Source organism: Struthio camelus, chromosome Z (genome assembly GCF_040807025.1).
Source record: "Struthio camelus isolate bStrCam1 chromosome Z, bStrCam1.hap1, whole genome shotgun sequence".
In the NCBI taxonomy this organism is placed as follows: Eukaryota; Metazoa; Chordata; class Aves; order Struthioniformes; family Struthionidae; genus Struthio; species Struthio camelus.
The window spans coordinates 26,297,969-26,320,995 of NC_090982.1; the positions used below are offsets into that span (position 1 = coordinate 26,297,969).

Consider the following 23,027-nt stretch of genomic DNA (forward strand, 5'->3'; position numbering starts at 1 on the left):
AAATATGCTTAGAATATTAATCTACTATAACAAAAATAAACCCCATTGCCTTTTTCATAGTTCATGTCAGTTAAAAGATTATCTCTCCTTTTTCTGTCTCAAAAACTCGAGGGCTCTTCAGATCATTTTTGCACAGTTTTGATGAAACTTTATACATTTTAAAAGCAAAAAATAATACCTTTTATTTGATTGATTTCCAAATATCCTTAGTAAGTATAATGTACTGAGTATCTGAATATCAGAAGGTCTCTCTGTCAAAACTGTTTAAGTACTTTGAAATTCTATTGAAGTTCTTTCATGTTTCCATGCACCGTAAGAGCCATTAAGCCCATAACACTGTAATAAACTTTCTGTTTTCTACAGCTGCAAACATATGGTAGCTTTTTATTATGCATATTAAGTATAGAATTGGAATGCATTGATTAGGAGGAAGTTATTAAAAAAAGAACAAATGTATTTAACTCACTGAAGCTTTTCAAACAGCCGTCTCCCATCTAATCTTGAATAAACATGATCAAAGCAATTTCAGTTCAGTAAAGCGTAGTCATTAAAAAAAGATTGATATGTAATCCAGATTTTCCAATTAATGAAAGAATGTCACTTTTTTGTGTATGTGGAAAGGCAGATGCTAAATTCAAAAAATTGGTTTAATTTGTTCACAAGTTCAGTGCAAAATGCAGCACAGTCTTAGCTGGTCCTCTAATGATCAAAATCTCTTTGTTCTGAAATGGTCCAGAATATTGCTCATAATTGGAACATAATCTGTCACATTAGTTTAATAACTGCTTTTGGAGTTCGAGTGTTACTTTGCTGGTATAAAGTGAGATGGACTGATACATGTTATTTCTAAAACTACTCAGAGACACACTTATTCCATTATACTAATTTTCCAATCTTTTTTTACTTCACTGATTTGTTGTGAAAGCTGCTGAAAAAGTTTATGCATCTCCCCATCCTTCTCTGCCTTTAGCTGTTCCTGTTTAAAGATGCCTTTTTACAGTAGTCATAACTCAAAACCCACCACAAAAACAAACTTAAATGTGAATGGCAAAACTGCGAAATGTGTTCTTTAAACATTAGCAGTGTGAGCCATTTGTAAAGAAAATAGGGATTGATACTCATCTAAAAAGAGCGACACAATATTGTTACAGGATCATCTGTGGTTACTAGACTGGAAGAAAGGCCTCTACCGCAACTGATCTCATTAAACAGTGTTATCTAATCTCTATTATATGTTTTTGTAGCTTCTATTGTACACTCAGTTATTCAAATTATTAACTTAAGTAGCTTAGTGCAGCCCTACTGAAGATGCTTCAGCAACTCTATGGTATTAGCAAAATTAATGCCACTCGAGAATTTTTGTTCTGTGATTGGGAAATTAAAATCAATGAGACAGACACTTTTATTGGCAATATGTAAACCTACACGATCTTTGCTGTTTTGTTCCAAACCCACATTTGCTATTACAATCTTATTGTCTTTTTGTGAAAACAAAATTACTCTATGACACTGTTAATTGTCTGGTGGCAATTGATAGTGTACATATCACTGCATTTGTGGCTTGCAAATACACATGCAAAGTAAGCAAATGCTTACCATCAAATTCATGTTTGTTATTTTCAACAGAGGAAAACATTATCTTTCAGTGTTACACCCACTAATCTGCTCCACGAACTGACTACAGGTCCTGGTGTCCCAACTGTAAATCTGAGGTTACATCTGTTTATATTAATAAATCTCATCACATGCCTCATAGCTTTTATCCAGAAAAATTTACTAGGTTTGCTGTTAGCACAGATGAAGACAATGTTACTCAGTTCTGCATTAACGCTGCTTAATAGTTGTCACGTACGGCCATCCATTCCAGGAAATAAAGTAAGGAACAGGTGCTGAATTTTATTCCAAATTCTTATCCTGTGCCTTTGTTTGATATTGGTCATTTTACTAAATCTGGTTGTTTTGTAGGGTTGCTCTTTCATGCAATAGGCATATTATTAACCTACCATGATTGCCGATAAAACTCAGCTTGTATGCTACAGTGATATTTGATATCCAGTTGTTGGCACTTAGAAAATAACTGAGTAAGCAGGCTATCTCAGAGAAGAACAAACGTTCACTTATCATGTTTTCTATCTTTTCCCTCTCTTTCTTTGTGTGTGTATGCGTTGACGTTTGAGCTCCTTTGCTTTTGGGTTTGAAAATGTAATATTTAAGTATTGCCTGAACAGGAACATTTCCATGGATTATTATGCATTTGCTCCTTTCTTCAAGTTTTATTTTTCAAAGCAATAAAATGTTCTTTTTTCCCCCACCTCTGCTGGCAAAATTGGTTGGTTGCTTGACCTGAGAAATCAATCACAGAATCACAGAATCGTTTAGGTTGCAAGGGACCTCTGGAGATCACCTAGTCCAACCTCCCTGCTCAAGCAGGGTCCTCCAGAGGGTCCTTTCCCAGGATTGCATCCGGACGGGTTTTGAATAACTCCAGCGAAGGAGACTCCACTACCTCTCTGGGCAACCTGTTCCAATGCTCTGTCACCCTCACAGGAAACACGTTTTTTCTCCGGTTTAGGTGGAACTGCCTGTGGTTCAGTTTGTGCCCATTGCCTCTTGTCCTGATGCTGGGCACCACGGAGAAGAGGCTGGCCTCATCCTCTTGACACTCCCCCTTCAGATACTTGTACACATTTATGAGATCCCCTCTCAATCTTCTCTTCTCCAGGCCGAACAGGCCCAGCTCTCTCAGCCTTTCTTCAGAGGAGAGATGCTCCAGTCCTCTAATCATCTCTTAGATTTTTCAGAAGGCCCTTGATTTGGTAACTTTCATTGTTTATTATGGGAAACACTTTGTAAGCAGTAAATTCAGAGCTAGAAGTCTCATTTTTTCTATTAATAAAACTGCAGCAACTACTCAGCCAGGACCTTGGCTAAAATCTATCCTAAAATAATTTTTGGGACTGGAAATGTGACCATAAGGACATCTTCACACTGTTCTCAGTGACAAGCACCATAGCATAACAAAGTTCTTCCATATTTTCTCGCTAAAAAAATGCACCATTACTTTTTGCAGATCTCCTCATTTGTGCTTTGATCATATGCAAGAAGCTTCTCTCATTAGTGGTAAACAAACTGGACACCCATTCAGAGCTTTTTAGTGAATTACTTGACTTGAAGCTCTTTTTCTGTTAGTGGGATTACTGAATTTCTGGAGATTTTATACATATTTTTAAATCATGAAGAATTTTGTCGTTCCCATGCATTGCATGGGGTTTAATGACAATGATAAGATGGCAGATGCAACTATTCTTCCTATTTTCTAGCACTGTCAATTTAAATCCAGAGTTTTTCCAACAGTAAATGTTTTGTCTGCATTTACTTGTACTTTACGTGTCTGCAGTTTTTAATACCTTTTTGTCTTCTTTTCTCTAAACTCTTTATAGATGTTTTTTGTTAGAAATCTTGACTGAGCTTTGTGACAAGATCTTTCTTTCCTTCATATTGACTTCTAATTTTATCGTCATAGTTGCACTCCAAGCATATTCTTTTGAGCGCACAGCATGTACTTTGGAGCATCTCCTGTTCTCTTACGGAACTGTATGCAGGACAACAGAATTTCAATAGATAAAAATATAAATCCTCCAGCCCAGTTCGTATCAACAGCTTCCCTAAATTCTTCATCATTTCTGGCTGCCTTAGACTACTTCTTTCTTGTCAGTACAGTTTATTGTTTTATAAAGCTCATGAAGGACATCACTCAAAAAAACTCTAGCAATTACCCTCTCCCATAAATATAGCTATAACCCAAGGTGGAGAATAGCATGATGGTTACTATATCTCTGGGTTTCTCTCAGAATTCATGAAAATTCTGTTCTGTTTCCACTCTTTGTGAGATACCATGAGAACAGCTTGTTCCATTTCCATGTCAAGGGAGGTCTCAATTTATTCACCCTATTTACTGAACCAGATTCTCTAGTAATAGGTTGCTCTGCCTTGTGGATTTTTAGGTGAGTGGTCATCAGCTAAACATAAGGTGTCTGTGACAGAGAAACAACATAATTTTCTATCTGCTTCTTGGCGCAACAGCATTTTCTATTTTATCAAAAGAATCCACTGCTCTGGGTGAACAAAACCATCCATCCAAGCAATTTTTCCCATCTCCTCTATCCTGAGTGCTTCACCATCTCTTCATGTCATCTTCTCTAATCCACCTACTATCATGACAGCTCTGAGAGCCCTGTTGGGAAGAATTGAGGCAAAGAGGATACCACGAGGTTGCTGGCAGGATACTCCAGAGAGCACCCAGAGGTTTGGCCTCTGCTCTTGTAGCTGCCCAAATCAGCATTTTGGCCACTATCTGCTTTCGAAACAATCATGTTTCTTTCCTAAAGCCCCAGACACTGCAGTTTAGACACAGCTAAAGAGACTCTCTTTCATGACCATGTAATGCCATGTAGAAATACATGCTTGGGTTAGCGTGGGCACTGGAAACGTACCGCTGCCTTAGTGAAGCAGTTTGCTCAGATTGATACACTTTGGCATCGATTGATAGCAGTGTATGATGACTAAGTGACTTTCCGAAGGAAATGTGTGGCAGAACAGGGAATTCCCAATTCCTAGCTTAGTGGCTTACCACTAGGCCTCTTATTTCATTGAGGGATAAACAAGGACGTCTAAGTTGTCTACCCTCTAATTTATGTCTGGAGGCATATAAGAGAAATCTGGTATATCTCAGATTTTTCAGCCCTGCAATGGCACACAGGCAATGGGAAACCACAATTTAATTCTGAAGTTATTCCAAAAAGAGCGATGGCTGGCCAATGGAAGAAAATCAATGTATCAGCACATTAGCATGTCTTCATAAAGGTAGGTCCTTTCATGCTGCATTGTAGCTTTTATGGTTCACTCTGTTCACTGATTCTTTGGCACAAGATACATAAAAGCATATGGTATGGTCTTACGCTAAACAAAACTTTAGAATGATATTAAGAAAGTAAGCTGTTTACTTTTTGCGAATGCCTTCTTTGAGTTAGAAGCATTATTTGTCTAAGAGAAAAATTGGGTTACCATGGCTTTATTGGAGTGGCCTCCTCCTTGGAACTCAATGGTTCCAAAAGCATCCGTGGGGCTGAGCTGCGTGTGCTTGCTGATGGACCACTTCTCGGACTGGATGTCATTTCGAGTAAGCCTGCTTTCATTTTTCTCATTCTGAATAATGGAGATACTTGGAGTCAGTCCAACGTGTTGACCTATTAGACGCCCACAGCAACACCTATGACATTAAACAGACAAAACACCTGAGTAACCTGCACGTATACACTTAACTGGGGAGTAAGCTTTATTAAAAAGATTACAGATCTTAAAAAAAACCCAAAAACCACAAAAACTGTTTTAACCCCAAATCATTTTAACTCTGATAACTGCTCTTTTACTATCTCTCCTCTTTCAACTCAACTCTTCTACTATCTGAAGCCTCTGTATGTAGAAGCCAAATAATACAGATAATACCATTTCTTTCTGTGATCTTCTTTTCTTAGGACTCTTCTGTTTTACACTAATACTATGCTTTGTTCTAAATATATATAAAATGAAAGTAAAGAACATTTTATAATTTTCTCAGATGACATTAGCCCAAATAATCAGCCTTTGCATGGACCTGCACACATTTTAAAATGGTAGTTCACTGCAATTACCTTATTTTGAGAGTATTTTGTGTTATGCCTCCAATTTAAATAAATATCCAAGGAACCAAATGTTTCACTAGGAAGATGAGGGAATTAAACATAGACTTTGATCCATCTTTGATTTCCATGTTTTGATGATGTGCATTTTGGAGAGATGGATTCCTATGAGGCAAAGTGCCATTTCTGTACATTCCAACTGTAATTCAGCTACCTTTCTGATTAAATATGTCTTTACAAATGACTTATATGTACATAAACACATACACACACATACGTATATAAACATCTTGTAATTGACTTTAATTTTTCATAAAAGTAGTATATCATTACCTATGGGGGTCTTTGGTGCTGGGTATGATATGAACACATTCTCTCTTGTAAAATGCTCTTTCTATCCATGATTTCTGTGCCTAAAAAAGAGAGAGGAAATGCCTTAAGTTCTGTGTGCTTGTTAAACACTACTTAAGAGTACACCCAAAGAGAAACTTCCAACATAAAAGAAAATTTCACTGACAGTGCAGATAGGCAATGAGTATGCTGTACCGAATAAACACTTTCCATTAGAGCTCTGCTTCCCTTCTAGAGCTAAGCACCCAACAAAAGCTCTTAACGTTTTTTTCATATTCACTAGCCAGATGACTTTGATGCTGCTGTCTACATTCTTATAACAGCAATCGCTGGAGAATAATTAATTCAAACAAAATTATCAGAGCTTTCTGCATGAAAAAAGAAAGAGAAAAGAACACCATTTTATTAAGAATACTTAAAAAACGATTTCCATTTTACTGATGCAACTAAGTCAGCTCTAAGTTAAAGAAATCTCAGAAACCAGAAAAAATCCCCAAATAAAATTGATAGCACTATGATTCCACTCTAGCTTTTTGTACAGGCACTGAAAGTACCGTTTAACTTGTAGCCAAGTTAAGTAAAGTATACAGTTTATAACGTAGACACCTTCAGTAAAAAAAAAAAAAAAAAGAAGAAAAGGAAGACTTACTGGGGAAAAAAGACAAAAAAGTCTTTCAAGCATTAAGACTCAGTTGATGAACTGGTGTAAATTGTAAAATTGACTGAGTTCAAGATTATACCAACCAATTCATACCAACTAAGATCTAGTCCCAGAAATTCTCAGGAAATCAAGTAATTTCCTTCAGTATAGTATTAATTTCCAGATACAAGAGAGTTATTTTTTAAAAAGAAAGACAGAGGAGTTGCAAAAAAAAAAAAAAAAAAAGGGGGGGGGGAGAGGGAGAGGGAGAGAGAGAGAATAGTTCAGAGTTCTGAAGTTTATTTAATTATCTGGACAGTCCTCACCCAACACAGTATGAATCCTGGTAAATTATCTAAACAGTTCCTCCAGCTAGAACTCAACTGTTTCATTTAATAAGGAGCTGAGTTTAAATTTTCCTATAAAAAGTCATTACAGACAGATATATTTTACAAAATGTATGTAAAGAATAACATAGCCTATTCAGTTGCACAGTATTAAAAGAAATATAAATTATGAACTACAGAAAAGTTATCGGGGACCTAAGTAACATGAAATGAGCTTCACACAATTTAAGTGAAATATTATCACCTTGCATTTATAAAAAGAGAAAATAGGAAATTCCCTCTATATATTTACTTGAAATACCTATATGATAACTATTATTTAGTGCTACATTTTTGTCAGCCAAATCTGCATCCTATTTTGATCCCAAAGACCTGTGTTTCTGGGACTTCTGGAAAACACTGTGAATTGTGGACTTTTCTTAGAATCAATGAATGTCCCAAGTATAAAGTCCCATGATAAGAATTTTTAACTACATCCATTGCTTGTCCCACATCATACATAAAAAGTTGTTCTTCAGCCTTTTTCAGAGAATCCAATTCCTTTAGTGGAACTAGTGGACATTCATGTTACGTAACAACATTTTATCTTTGCTCTACTTGGCATTTTTATTTGAAATGTCTGCTAGATTTTGTATTCTGTAGGAATGACAGACACTGTCATATGACTCTTACTGTCACGTATAAAAAAAAACTTTAAAAAACATTTAATGGAACCACATTTGATTGTTCTTCCTTACTTCAACAAACAGAACGTTAATACATTAGAGACTCTGGGATAAGGTGCGTTTCATGTTTAAACAAAGGGAAGTTAAATAGAAACTCTGGAAGTCTAAACAATTTGTAGACTTCACAGAAGAGATTTCATTGAAATTCTCAGTTGCTATAACTTCTAACTTAACTTCCTAAATACTTACAAGCCTGTGATCCTGACAATAATAATGACAAAACTGTAAATTATACAGCCAAATCAGCTTGGAAGTGTAACGCAGCAATGAATGAGTAATTCCTGAACTTAGAAGCCTTTTCAAAAAAAGAAAAGATTTTTTAAAAATAACTTTCTACACTTCTCAAGGCTTATAGAGTGAACTTTATGAACTTCATTTGACCTTCCTGCAGCAATTTTGAAGCTAAACTGTACTAGAAAATTATATGTATTTTTTATTCAGAGTGCTGTATAGAAAGAAAGGAAGTTACAATTATTATTCAGGTATTCCAGTGATAACATTTGAAATTATTTACTTTACTGTTTGGACTTTAGAAACTTGAAATTTCCCCCTACTTCAAGCTCCAGGAATACACATACTTCTGTATTGCCTTAAGAAGAGGTACACTGATAAGAAGCTGCAGATATATGAACCACCTTTGTTGCACATAAACATTAACTTTTGGTTGAGTAAGGAATGCTATCAGAGTAATGCCAGTTTTATCTTCTTGCTTGTTTGTTTTAACACTAACGAGGTGCCTGCAATATCCTTTATCTTCTCTAGAAACATTAAAAGCTTTTACAGGGCATGTTTCTGAATAGCATCCAAAATTAGCTCCTAGAACAGAACTTCTGTAACACAGGATTTCACTCATGCTGCCAAGACTTGTTAAAAAAATCCTTTGTTACATTTCATACACTTAATGCAAATTTACCTTGGGGACCTTATTTACTACATAGGCCAGAGGTATCTTTTCTAAAGATGGTCACTACTTCAATTTCTCTAAGCAACACAATCCCACACAAAAAGGTAGAGTAACAGGTACTTCACTGAGAACTTTTTAATTTGGGTACCCAAGCAGGCTATCATACAACTATGGACAAGAAACCAACATTCAGAACCTGCTTTCCTACTCTTTTTCTTACTAACTCCAATTCAGATGCTGAACGTAGACTAAAACTCTAGCTATGCTAAATATAATAACTATTTGCATTTGAATTTTCATCAAACTTCACCACACGTAAAATTACACACTAATAATCTGATTTAAAAAGTCCTCTATTCAGGAAAAAAGACTTTCTAGGTTTTAGAACTCAAACAATATGCTATGCTGTCTGCCACAGTCATAATGTCAAAACACATGATTTACTCATTTCATAACTCTTTGTTTTTCCAAACTAAAGAGAAAGCATCTAACTATATTGCCCCAAGCCAGGATCTTTCTGAGACAGAGATCATTTGCAATGAAATACAAAGTTGAGAGGTATAATAAAATAGGTTACTTGCAGTACAGTCTTCATAGCAGAATGAGAATAACTTGAGGAAATTACCACATTAATAACAAAATTACATTAGATATGAACAGTTTGCATTGAAATCTTGTGCATCGTGAAGAAATAAAGCAGTAAAGCTTTTGGTAAAGTATATTCAAGAAGAGTAAAGCAAAAAGCACTTTCTGCTATCTCACAAACGCTCCTTCAACGTTAATTCATAAAAATCCATGCAAAGCCCTCAGCGAGCTCGCAAACGCCATGCCATACTTATACCTGGGCTCAGTCCCCTGGGTTAACCATCGTTGCTCATTAACCGTTTGTAAAGTCCCCCGAAGCTCGCCGTTACCTGAGCGCCAAACTTGGCCTTGGGGACGGTCCCAGAGCAAACCGCGCTGCCGGCACCGGCCGCCGCTAATAACAGGGCTGCGGCCGCCCCGGGGGCAGCCGGGCGGCCGAGCGGGTCGGCGCGGGGGCGGCGGCGGCGGCGGCGGCGGCGGCGGCGGCGGCGGCGGCGGCGGCGGCGGCGGCGCGGGAGCGCGGGCGCGGGCGCGGGCGGGCGGGCGCGGGGGCGCGGGGGCGCCGGAGCCGGGCTGGCCGCCAGCGGGCGGTGCGGCGCGCTGCGCGCCCCGGCCGGGTTAGCCCGGTTAAGGGCTCCGCAGGCAGCCGCCCGCCGCCGAAACGCTGCTTGGTTTGGACATCTAATCCGGCGCCAAAAGAAAAACAAATCCCCGGGGAGCTTGGGTTGAACCGGCACAAGCCCTGACAAGGTTTTTTTTCCCCCTCCCTTTTTTTTTTTCCCTCCTCCCTTCACCTCTGCCCCTCTCTCCCCACCGCTGCGGAAAGTAAGCTTGTGAAAGTGTGATAAGGTGCTCCGGGTCCTTAAAGTTCGACTCAGGAAAGCAAATCCTTCAAAAGAAACAGTGTACTAAGCTGGAAAAAACCTGAACACACAAGAGAGATTGTTAATCTCTAAAGAATGAAACCCAGTGTGTTTACTGGGTAACTGTGAGGAATCTATACGCAGTGTAAATATATTATGAATAATCAACAATGGCATTTATCCAAAGAAGCCAAGTGTGGTTGCTATTTCTCACCACAATTGCTGTGCTGTAATGAATGTATCTTTCAGAATGTTATAAGCTCAAACCTTTGTCTTTCAGACACAAGCAACTGCATTATTTTCAGCGTAATTAAAAGTAACTCTAACTTGCATGTTTACAAATTTGGGGGTTAATTCTTTGCTATGAGTAGTTGGTATCGACACCAAAGAACAACCTTTTCATGTAGACAACATTTAGATTTTTGTTAATACATACTAATGATATGTTTTGAATCAAAGACTTATTTCTAGCTTTAGCCAAAACCCAGTATTTTTCCTCTTCCCCCCCCCCCCCCCCGCCAATCCACGTATGAATGAACTCCACTCTCCTGTACTCTCCTTTCCTTTTCAGTAAGGCTGCCATCTAGCCCATAGAAATCATTCTGTCCATCTGCAGAAGTGGCAGATACACACAAGTACAGAACTCCTCTACATGTGCCTTAGCTCTGATGGGCCCAGGATGAGTTAGGCTGAGCATATGCACCAGCTGCTAAACTTCTTATACCATCACAGGTGCTGAGAAGTTTCTGCAAGGCTAGCTAACCGGTGAGAAATTTTTTCCCTCTCAGTTCCCTGACATTTCTCTGTGTGTGCATATATATGTATGTATGTATGCATGTACATATATATATATAATTTCTCTGCTACATGGTTTTGAGCAGCAGAGATAGAGTGTCAGTCTTGGGAGATCTCTTTAGGATAGGATCAGACCAGCGATGGTCTGTGGAGAACGATGAAGAAGATGAATTGCAGTGTCAAGATGACATCTGGTAAACTGTAGGGGTAAAGAACATGATTTGTGAGACAGTAGTAGAAGACTGCTTGCATTTTAAAGAAAGGGAATTTGGTTTAGTTGGGAGATTGAAAAGGAGTGAAACGAGGAGACAGAAAGATTTCAGATGATTTGGACAACTAAGTAAAAATCCAAAGCTAACTTTGAAAAGAAACTTCAGTATGAACCTTGCAAGATCCTGGAGATCTTTCCTGCACTCAGGTCTTAGCCTGCAAAGTAACTTGGGCAGAAGGCAGTGACACTAAGGAGGATGTTTCATAGGTAGGGACTAAAGGAGAGCTTAAATAAGCCCTGATGCCACAGGGCACTACAACTCTGTTTGTGGTAATTCATGTAAAGACGCTTTATGCTAGGACACCAGCAATGAAACTACTAAGGCCACAGATCTTGTATTTTGGGCAACAATAAAGAAAGAGCCAATAAACAGACACAACTATTTTTTCTGTACTGTGTAAACTGCAGGATAGAGCTAGTGCTTTTAGAGAGGTGGATGCTGCACATTTAAGTCTACAAACATACACGCGGTTAACGTTCTCAGGCCAGCTCACTGTAAATGAAATGAATTCTGAAACAATGTTAGCAGTGGGCTAACCCAGTACTCATTCCCTATGTGAGAGGAAGGTGGATATAAAAAACAAATCAAGAGCAGAAATTTTTCAGAAAAATAAGTTTTGGCAGATTTTAACATGTTTAGCAGCTGGAATGCTTAACTACAGACCTATGAATTGAAGTTATTTTTAAAAGGGAATCAAGAATGGCAATATTAGAAGCATATTCAGCCTCAGCAGTGGGGCAGAGCAGGAGCCAGCTCTAACCCTGTGCATCCCAACCTTGTTAATCTCCAACAAGCAAGGGGGTATAAGACAGATTTCATCACAGCAAGAGATAAAGTGTTGATAAAAGCCTTTCACTATCTTGCATTGGGACATGGTAGCAGGAGAGGTAATAGACTATTACTGAGGTAAATTACAGATAGGATTTACAGGAGCATCTGGTGACTGAAGTACATCCGTGCTATTGCAGGCTGTTGTGATTACTATTCCTTAACCACATGGGCACTTTTGGAAATCCCACTGCCTCTGAGTAACGAGCCCTATACTGAGAAACTTCTACAGCTAGATGAGTACAAGGGATGGCAGTGCTTCAATATAACTTTATTACAAGTTGTCCTTGAGCCAAATTTCTCCCCCTTGTTTTAGTGTTGCCTAATTGTAAGCATTATAAGCAGTTTTATGCCTTTCTTGAAGCATTATGAATTGGATAGTAAACTACATAGCTCATGAGGCTGTCACCAAATGTTTCAGTTTCTACGAGGCTTTTATTACTAGTAGTATCTTAGAGGTTGGTCATCAGACCTTTAGCCATGATAGCTGAATTTTAGTGCTCTTCATTCTTCTTCTAACTGATTTCCCCAACACTTCATCCTCAGAGTTGTTCTAAGAACAACATTCAATTGTCTTGAAAATCAGTCTCTATTCAGTACAGAGTAGGAGGGCATAGAATGCAGTCATTTATTACTACAATATTTTACAGAATCTATCTGTTATTGTTGTTTGCCAGCTGTAACTTTTATATTGTACTTGGAAGAAAAGGAGTAACTTGAAAATAATCAGGAACTTTTCAATCAATAGTTTATAATTTTAAACAACATTATATCTGGCATTGTTCTTATCAGAAGGTAACAGAAAAGAAAATTGTATATCTTTGTTAAACCCTGCTAGTCAAATATGTATTTATTCTTTGTATATTTTCAAAGCATTGTAAAGATATAACCCTTACAGCACATAAGTGACCAAATATTATTATCTATGTTATAGACAAATTAATGGAAAGATTAAGGGATGTTTGAAAAAGAACCATGGATAATGATTAGACCTGAGACCTTGTATAGACATCCAGCCTTCCACAGACCTCTTCAATATTGGTAGGAGTTTGGGGGGGCATATTCCAGAGTAAAAACTGGTTAAAATTACGGATACTTTCAATAAGTTCCTGTTATTTTCTTCTCATTTGTACCGGTACACGGGAGGAAGAATTTTGCCTACTGCCTCCATTTCTGATTTTAACTTTGAAGAAATACTAATGGTTTCCTCAAATTTGTCATGAGGTTAAAGTTATTTAAGCAAGTGAGTAAACCTTTTATAGCAAGAATAGCCCTACTGAGTCAGATGAAGATTTCATCTAGTCCAGCATCCTATCTCTAAGAGGGCCACAAACAAGTGCTAGAGAAATGGAAGAAGAGGCCAAATGTGTATACTACTTTCTCCTAATACGCTTGTCAGCCAACAACCATTTTCTGCTCAGGGACTTCCTGAGTTGAATGTAGTTTCTGTATATTTTGTAGTGCTCCATGGACTTTCCTTCCATGCACTAGCCTATTGATTTTATGTAAGCTTTTGGAAGCCTGGCTCCCAGTACCTCCATGTGACATTTGTGTCAATTTCCATACATCCTCTCTATGCCGATCACAGTTTTCAAGACATGGATTATATGCCTCTTCCTAATTTTTTTTTCCTCAGGTTGAGCACTTATCAAGTCTTTTCACACATGGAAACCATTTGTTACCTTTTATCATCTTTGTTGCCCTTCTCCAAACCTTTTCCAGTTCCACTTTATCCCTCCTGTGCAAGAAGGAACCAGAACAATGCACCTCTGGTGAACTACAGACTGGTATAGCAGCATGCTGATAGTCACTGTTTTGGTATCAATTCCTTTCCTGATGATTCCTAAAAAAATTGATTTGCTTTTCTTGACCACCACTGCTGAGTGCTGAGTTAATATTTTCATGGAACTATCTAGCATAACCCCAATATTTCACTCCACTGTAGTAAAGAATTTATAATATTAATTATAAAGAAATGCCAGCAAAATTAAGCCATTTTAATCAAAATTCAAGGGAATAGCAGTATACCCATATGCAGTTCTAGTTCCTGTCAAACATGGTCTAACAAATCTTAACAAAACCTGAAGTCTGCACAGAAGTCTCACAGAAGTCTACAAGTACACATACACAATTGCACAGCAGTATATACAGGAAATATATATTATACCATCCAACACTGACAGTCTGTTTATCTTTTAAAACAATAAATGTGTTTCTATCTTCTAAAAATATGCAGCATTATTCCTAACTCCCCTTATTAAGGAAAGAAAATAACCTCCACATTAAGACAGATCTCATTCCTCTCTCATAAAAAATCATGAGGTTAAAATTCAAATATATTCAAATATAGATTCACTGAATCGATATTTGGTCTGAACTACTTGATTTCTGAACTATTCTTTCTACCCCACAAATGTATGACTGTTATAACACTGTCTGCTCTTTCAAATTCAAAGAGTACGGTGGTTTCGTTAATCACTGTGTGGGTGCTGACTTGAAGAAGTAATTAATTAATTTGCACCTAATTGTGTGAAAGGTCCTGAAGGAGTGGAGATTCCAGATATTCTCCAAGCCCAAACATCCAAATGGACCAATTACATGCCGCTCTTCACATTTCAGCTCCTCTTCTGGCCCTACTATTATCTACAAACCCCCCTCTCATCCCTGCATGAGCGGGATCTCTGCACCTGTAGTCCCACAGGTGTCCTTTGCTAGAATGCAAAATTCAATTTCAGTTTCCTCATCCTCCAGCCTTCCTCCAGACACTGTTTCGGAAGAATGGAGTACAAGAAGAGCCAGTTACCAGAGATGAGGGATAAGACCATGTCTTTTATAGGCTCTTTTGTCTCCTTTGTCCTCTGTTGAAGTAATTTCATCATTTTCTCAGATGCCAATTTTAAGTGAAGAAAGGAAAAATTCAGTCTGCCTCCTGAAACACCCAGAAGGCAGCAGACCAGAAGATATTTCCTCTGGTCAGGGCCAAAATCAAGAGAAAGACTGACCATGTAAAACACTGCCAAAGTAATTTCAGCTTCTGTTGCTCAATGAAATTGTGAGAGCTGCTGCAACATCCTTTTCTCCTGCCCTTGGCCGCATGAACCCCTGCTTTCCTCCGCTTGATCTTCTTCACCTTCTCCTCCCTCCTCTTCTCCCGGGGCCTCCTTGCATTCACGTGTCTCCCTCCGGGTCTTCCTATTTGAAACTACCTTCACGCCAGTGAACAGCAGATGAGTGTGAGGTTGCCTTTCCTACCATTTCCTATCCATAACTCTTCTCTTCCCTTATGCATGGCACAGCCTAAAGGCAGTAAGAGGTGGGCTCCTGGCAGGAGCGATTTCCGCTCCCTGCCCAAGCACATTCAACAAATGGACACAGGACAAAGAAGTCTGAGGAGAGGAGTGTGTCACCCCTGGCAGCACAGGAGAGGATGGTTCTGATATAGCAAAAAGTAAATCCAAACCTTCTTATTATAAGGAGGAGCTTCAGAGCACATATCTTGAGCATTATAAATGGGAATATATCATATTATCATCTCATATAATGAAGGGATAAAACATGGAAATATTTCAGGGTGACATTCATTTTTTTTCATTCTCAAGTGTAAATTTAATTATATTGTCTGCATTTTAGAAAGCAAACAAAGCAAGTCCTATAAGTTTTCTATGAGATATGATGCACTAATTAGATATTTTTCTAGATAGTTAAGGTTATTAGATACAGATTTGGACTGCATGCGCGAGTGGCTCATTTTTGCCTGAAAGTACAACTCTGCAAGGCAATGGACCTGCACTGTAGAAGAAGCAGTACAGAGATTTCTATAAGGAAAGAAGCTACAAAAGATACAATCCAGGAAGTGCATCAGCAGATCAGATAGCTAAATATTTTACACACTAAGAAACTACTAAGACACTGGTGAGGTACAAAAATTAAATTTCAAAGCAAAAGTAAAAGAAACTTGTTCATAGTAGATAATCCCGCCAAACTGGCACCTCTTTCTCCACTTTTTTTTCCTCCTTTTTAGTAATGTGAGGTCCATGCTTATTTTTCCAAATATCTCTATTAATAGCTTCAAAAAGAGACCATTTGCGAAGATTTTTTTAAAAATTCAAAATACAGAACTACAAAAAAACTAATGAATCCAGTGATAGCTGTTGGGAGGGAGGGTAGAAGAGAATGTGAGAGAACTAACTATAGACAACTGTTTTACAAAACAGAGCATGATAACACTCCAAAGATAGCATAGCAGTCTTGCATTAATCACTTTGGTTACAAAAGAAAGAAGGGCCAAAATTTTCTAAAGCCACAAAATCCATAAATATGATTTCTTTTTATGGCTAATCTGTCATGATGAACTCGTAAACATGAAAGCAATTTTACAAAGAGTTTCCTTGCCTTTTCTTTCCAGCCTGGGTTAAAAAGGAAAAGTCTTTAAGTATATGATCAAATATCAGAGCTGGACCTGGGAAAGGCACTAGAAATGCACTGCTTGAGCATCTGAAGACTCTGAAAATTCTAGCACACAGCAGGTTTCCCTAGGGGTAGGAATGGCCACAACATCTTGGCACAGACTTTCAGGAGAAGACATTGCTACGGAGAGCAATCACCAGCAAACCATGGTTTATTCTAAGTCAGCTACAGCACTAACCTAATCCTGTGCTGATGGGAAGAACAACACAGTAGGGTCTACGGCATTTATCTTTTCCACGCAGCTGTGAGAAAGGCTCTCTGCTGCGACGGGTTACTGGTAGTGGTTATTTACTTTTTAAAAGACCTTCCTGGCTGTCACACAAAGTCCTGTGCAGAGAGAGCACAACTGCTCCTGGGGTAAGGGAAACCACACAGGGCCCCAGCCACCATCTCCCAACCCCCCTGCCCCCAACGCTGTTAACGCCATGCCAGATGGAGAGTTTGGTTCCCAGACTTTGCTAAAACTTTAATCAGGATCGCTAAGCTATCTTTGTCGCTATCTTTGTGTCAGTCAGAGCTTACGCAGACAGGGTGCAGGGAGACAGGAGGGGTCCGTCAGGGGCCGCTCTTTTGACCTTCTAAATCTATTATACAAAACATAGGAGTTAGGGGGCATGGATCCTAGACAGATGCAACTACTTCTTTTTTGTAGTCTAACCTGTCTTTTTTTCTTTTTCTTTTTCTTTTTTTTTCTTTTTTTTTTTCCTGACACTTCAAGCACTGACCTTTGCTGGTTTCTGCTCTAAGAAACAATAAATAAAACAGAGATACTTTTTAGACATGTTTCAAGCCCAATCTGTCTTTTAGATTCTGGTAGCTGAATTGACAACAATAAATAAAAGTGGGATTTCAACATCAGCTTCCTTATGTGAAGAGCTAGTGGACATAGTTTGAGCCAAGTTACAAGAATATTGCTCTCTTGGCTTTGCTACTCAAAAGGAAGTAGAAGCAATAGCTCAGAAAAATGTTGCTTCACATTTCATTTTCTACTATATGATCTGTTGTAACTTTTGATTTCAGTGATAGCTTGACCTGAAACTCTAAAATAAAGGGGAAGAGTTTAGTGATGCCAGTCACATATCATTTGAAACTGTTTGAATTGAGCAAAATGTTCGCAAGCCTTGATGAAGTCAAATAGACCTACAGAAAACTTTTCTCAGCAGATTAGGTCAAAACAGATATTTAGACCATAGCTCAGAGCTGCCTGTCACCAAACGTGGAAGCAGCTGAAGGAATAAAAGTTGAGTTTTCGAACTTGTGAGCTTACGTCTGAGCCACAGGTATTACCCTGATGCCTGTACTAGGCACATGGCCAGGGAAGAATTCAACCATATAATGCATCACAAAAGGAGAAACACTGCTTTCTCTTAAATTTTGTTGCTTGTACCGGCCCACGTTTGGCTGTGTCCCAGAGAGACGATGCACTTCCAAAACGAAGCCAGAAGCACCACTCCTGAGAGCAAAGAGAGCAGCCCTCCTGCCATCCAGCAGCTCTCCTGCCACCTGCCACGGGGTAGCTCTTGCCCCTAAATGTGACCTCGAGGAGCAGTCAGCGCCTCCCCTACCTCTGCGTGATCAGCCCCTGCCACGCTATTCCTCCCTTTCCTGTGCGGATTCCTCTTCTCTGCCTTGTCTGACAGGGTGGGATAGAAAATATCTGAGCAAGCCTCATGCTGTCTGAGAGACCTTCCGCTGAGAACCTATGGTTATTTTTTGGTTAGGGTTTTTTTTTCTGACAGAAAAGTCTATTCTTTTATTCATCAGAAGGATACGATGGCCAGTTTCTTTACCAGAAACCTAGCAAATCTGGAGAATGGTTCTTAAAAATGTGTATCTGAGAAATGAAACACGCTCCCTGTGATAATGGCTGCATTTCTTTTAGAGGCATTTCTGTGAAGTTTTGCACTATATGATTCTATTTCCTAAGGATTTTGGCATTACAATATTATCTCATTGCATTATAATCTAGGTATACATGGCTTAGCAGTACAGTTAGCAGATCTGTTTTTTTCTATTTAGTACCCGCAGACTGTTGACACCTGATTTTCCTCAAAAATAATAACCAAGTATCAAGTGTCAAACCAAGAGAATATTTTAGTGCAGGAATAAATGCATAAGGAAGATTTAGAGTAAAAACACTATTAAAGTATAATCTAATAATTAAATTCCTGAATTCCTCAGGAATATTGCAATGCCTTACAAATACTTTTTCCTTATAAAAAATGACTCTCTCTATAATACCTACAGCGTATTTACCTAGCTGCAAGTGAAAGAGGTGAAAACAACTAAAGAATACGAACATTAATATATTCATTGGAGTGAATGATCAATTTGAAACTCTGTCAGATAAACTATGATTTGCCTTCTGAGAACAGTGCAATAAATTGCTTTTATGCACTTTCCTTATGCTGTGGACATATAATGCTGTCATAAGGGAAGCATGTCTAATTTTGTAATGATGCAAGCAGCATATTTAAAATGTCATAGTTCAGCAAATCTGAAATAGTTAGGCTGCCCCCAGTAGAACTACAATAAATTTGTACCTCTACTCTTAGGAATGAATTTTTCTCAAAATGTTTATAGTATTATGTAACTTACTATTTTTAGAAAAGGTTCAGATCAAATATTATTTTGCAAACCACAGCTTTCCTGCATCAATGCAGGAATCGGTCATGCAAACAGCAGTGGCATATTTATGGAGACTGCTGATCTTCTCTCGCCCATAAGAATTCCATGCCCTGCACATGTCTGTCAGGCTCAAGAGACAAGTCATTACTATTTTTAGGCGTAGGAATATTCATTATCTTTTTAATGTTTTGGACTACATTCAAGAGCTCAAAGACCTTTTTCAGGCTAAAATATTTTTCATCTAGGTTGTATGCTCAGTTACTTATTGTAGGGCTGGTCACTGCTCCTTCACCCTGGCAATGATACTCTACTTTTTTCTTCTTTCTATCAAAAGTCCACACCGATTCAACTCTAATGAAAAAATAAAAATTTTTCTGACTAGAACTGTTAGTCTTCCTCCTGTTCAGAGGACAGCAGTTAATCTAATCCAAGAACCCTACAGTGCTCCATAAAAAGGGAAAATTTCACATAGATAAAATTTAAAAGTGTATAATACTATCCCTTAAACCTGGAGCCTTGTTGTAGACACGTGCATGAATCAAGATATTTTTACTAACATAGCTCAGGCATACAATAATAATTTGTCTTCGTCCTTGTGGCTTGAGACCTGTGAAATCTTGTAGATTGTTACCTGAATGCACTTTCTTAATTGGCAAAGAAAGTTAAAAAATAATCATTTATATTCAAAAATAAATGCATCATTATCCCAACTGTCCTGTGACTTCTAAGATGACTCTAAAAGCATATGCATTTTGTCTAAGATGCACGTGATAAAAAGCTTAGCGCTTTTCTTCCTTTTATGGGCAGGATTCCATCACTCTTCTTTTCTCCACGATGTTTGGTGTGGCTAAATGTGTGGCTTACTCACATAATACTCTTTAATAACAAAGAAACAATTACCAAATATGAAGATATAAGTGAAGTTTTATGACTTCAATTCAGAGCAAGTTGAAAAAGCAGAAAGCAAAGAACAGTTTTGAGATAGAATTTCTTATTAAAACATAGAGTAAGAACAAGGAAAAAAACACTGAAAAATAATTTCAATAGGTGTTTTTAATGTTTCTTGTTTGAACTGAATAGAGAGCCTTACTTTAAAGGGACTATTGAAAAAAATGGGCTATTATCTCAGTCTCAGGAAGTTTGAAACAGTTTGATCTGCTGACTTCCTTAAGCAATAGGCATAAAATAAAAACTCAAGCAAGATTTTAATTTTCCTTTCTTATGTAATAAATGATTTTAAATACTAACTATATCATAATTTAATCATATTAACCTTGATGTATATCAACTACTCTAAGTTATACATAGTTATGCTCTAAGTTATATAAAATAGCAAATATTTTACTGGCTTTTCCACGCTATATCACAGAATCACAGAGGGGCTGAGGTTGGAAGGGACCTCTGGAGATCATCTAGTCCAACCCCCCTGCTCAAGCAGGGACCTGTAGAGCACAGTGCACAGGATCATGTCCAGGTGGGTGCTGAATACCTCCTGGGAAGGAGACTCCACAACCTCTCTGGACAACCTGCTGCAGTGCTCTGTCACCCTCACAGGAAAGAAGTTTTGCCTCATGTTCAGATGGACCTGCCTGTGCTTCTGTTTGTGCCCTCTGCCTCTTGTCCTATTGCTGGGCACCACGGAGAAGAGTCTGGCCCCATCCTCTCGACACCCTCCGTTCAGATACTTGTACACATTGATCAGATCGCCTCTCAGTCTTCTCTTCTCCAGGCTGAACAGGCCCAGCTCTCTCAGCCTTTCTTCAGAGGAGAGATGCTCCAGTCCCCTCATCATCTTAGCAGCCCCCCGCTGGACTCTCTCCAGTAGTGCCATGTCTCTCTTGTACTGGGGAGCCCAGCACTGGACCCAGCACTCCAGATGTGGTCTCAGCAGGGCTGAGTAGAGGTGGAGGATCACCTTCCTCCACATGCTGGCAACACTCTGCCTAATGCAGCCCAGGATACCATTGACCTTCTTGGCCACAAGGGCACATTGCTGCATACATACATGCATTTATGGATTCGGCTTTGCTTGGTGCATGAAAGCTTTACTGAAAGGCCTTCTTTCAGCCTATTTGGCTTTGACTTTAAAGGATTATTAAGTCAATCCTACAGTTCCATTTCTAATCCTTGAATTAATATTAGATTTACAATTTTATAGTGAACACAGGTGGGCCTCATTAAATCTCAAATCTTAAAAATTCTTCTGTGTAGGCAACCCTCTGTGCACCGACTTTGGTAACTCTGAAGGACTGGAGCCTAGCACAGAGGAAAGCAAACCACAGACTTTCACATCACTGCTTATTTCAGTATTCTTTTGGCCACAACAAATAGCTGATTATGCCTTCTAGTTCTGTAAACCAACTGCCAGGAATGCACTCAATGAGAAAAGGATACTTCTATTTGATGTCTTAATGTTAACTTTGTTTTTTTGAAAGGAAAAATACTTACAGATGTTTATGTATATATATATTTATATATATGCATAGGTAAAAAACAGAAATGGGATAGGGAAGCTGGATTACATCAATTTAGAAAAAAATTGGAAACATAAATATGCTAGATGAAGCCTTAGAAACAGACACTGACTCATGGGCAAAGTACTGTAAGCTTTCATCACATGATAACCTCACTCTCTCAAATTGGACCCCAATATCACTTTCTCCTAAAAATTTCCAACTGGGCAGTAGCAAAGGCTAGCAAAGGCAAAGGTTGATAGATGATATTCACCTGCAGAGGTTTTGTTAAGCTCACAGTTATTGCATCACTATGAGAAGCAATAGTGGCATGGGGAGTGGACAGTTACAGCTGTGCTAGCATTTGAACGTGAAGATAGGAAGAAGGGAACTGTCATTACATTTTGGTAGGTCTTTTCCTCTGTTTTTTCCCTAGCACCTGATTAAATATTTTCATGTGAACAGATATGTTTTATGTAACAACTTTCTATGTTGTGCTGATTTTCTGTAGGCTAGTCAACCTTCTTCCTCCTCCCTCCTAAAGACTGAATGGTGTCCTTAAAATAGACTTGACCTCAGTCACAAGCTCTTGGCTCGGGAAAATAATTGTTGTTATGGCCTGTGTTAACCAGCTGGTCAGACTGGTAATCACAACTGTCTCTTATGACTTAAAAAGATACACAAGGGAAAGCAGAGTTGTAATGTAAGACACAGTTTAGACCATGTAGTGTATCACTTTAACACTGCTGGTGCGGGAAGTCCAATTTGCATCCTATTACACCACACAGCCTACGGTGCAACTCAGTGGTGCTAACGGGTCAGACAGAACTGGCAAAATTAGCAGTCTCCTTATCCACAGATGGAAATGTTGGAGTTTAAGTCTCTAGACAGAAAGTGAAAAACCTGGACATTCCTAACAAGCAATTCAATTGTATTTTGTTGTTTTTCATTTTTGCATACTACGAGACCTGCACAAAGGTTTGCACTGACAGAAGTCAGAACACATCCATGTCTGAAAAGCATTATTTCTGGTGCTGAAACTACTTTGGAAAGCCAGGCAGTGTGGACCTTTCATGAAATGTACACAAATCCAATACTGTCTGTTAAAAGACAACACAGGGCTAACGTTCGTCTTCTTGGATCCTGCAGTGCAGTTAGCTTTGCAAACACAACAATGCATGTGCATGACTTGAAATAAAACCACTGCTGATCTCCTGCACTGTATGTTGAATGCAGCTTGCAATGTGGGTGAAGATTCTGGAAAGCAGTTACACAAATTGCAGCTTATTAGCACTTCTCATTTATGTGAATATTCATAGGACAGAGGCAGAAAGCACCCAATCCAGTCTTACTTTTTGCAAAGCTGCATGATGGAGGTCATTCACAGAGAGGGCACATAAGCAATTTTAAATTACTTTCTTGTTTTGACTTGACATTGTAATTAGGATTTTAATAGCATTTTTTAGAATTCGCAGTTTTGAATATGCTAGC

At 38.6% G+C, this 23,027-nt stretch overlaps 2 protein-coding genes across 6 annotated transcripts in view; one reads left to right on the top strand and one right to left on the bottom strand.

Moving 5' to 3' along the window:
- The window catches only part of TRPM3 (transient receptor potential cation channel subfamily M member 3), a 475,637-nt gene that overhangs the window by 144,517 nt on the left and 308,093 nt on the right, over positions 1-23,027 (bottom strand). For all 5 annotated transcript variants that reach the window (XM_068927053.1, XM_068927051.1, XM_068927052.1 and 2 more), the window contains exons 2-3: positions 6,012-6,091; positions 5,065-5,269 (exon numbers count right to left, since the gene is read on the bottom strand). In XM_068927053.1, coding sequence (XP_068783154.1) covers positions 5,065-5,269; positions 6,012-6,091 — 285 coding nt within the window. The remainder of the gene's footprint in view (positions 1-5,064; positions 5,270-6,011; positions 6,092-23,027) is intronic.
- CZH9orf85 (chromosome Z C9orf85 homolog) overlaps positions 9,716-23,027 on the top strand; it is a 457,360-nt gene continuing 444,048 nt past the window's right edge. The window contains exon 1 of the mRNA XM_068927056.1: positions 9,716-9,739. The gene's annotated coding sequence lies outside the window, so the exon portion shown is untranslated. The remainder of the gene's footprint in view (positions 9,740-23,027) is intronic.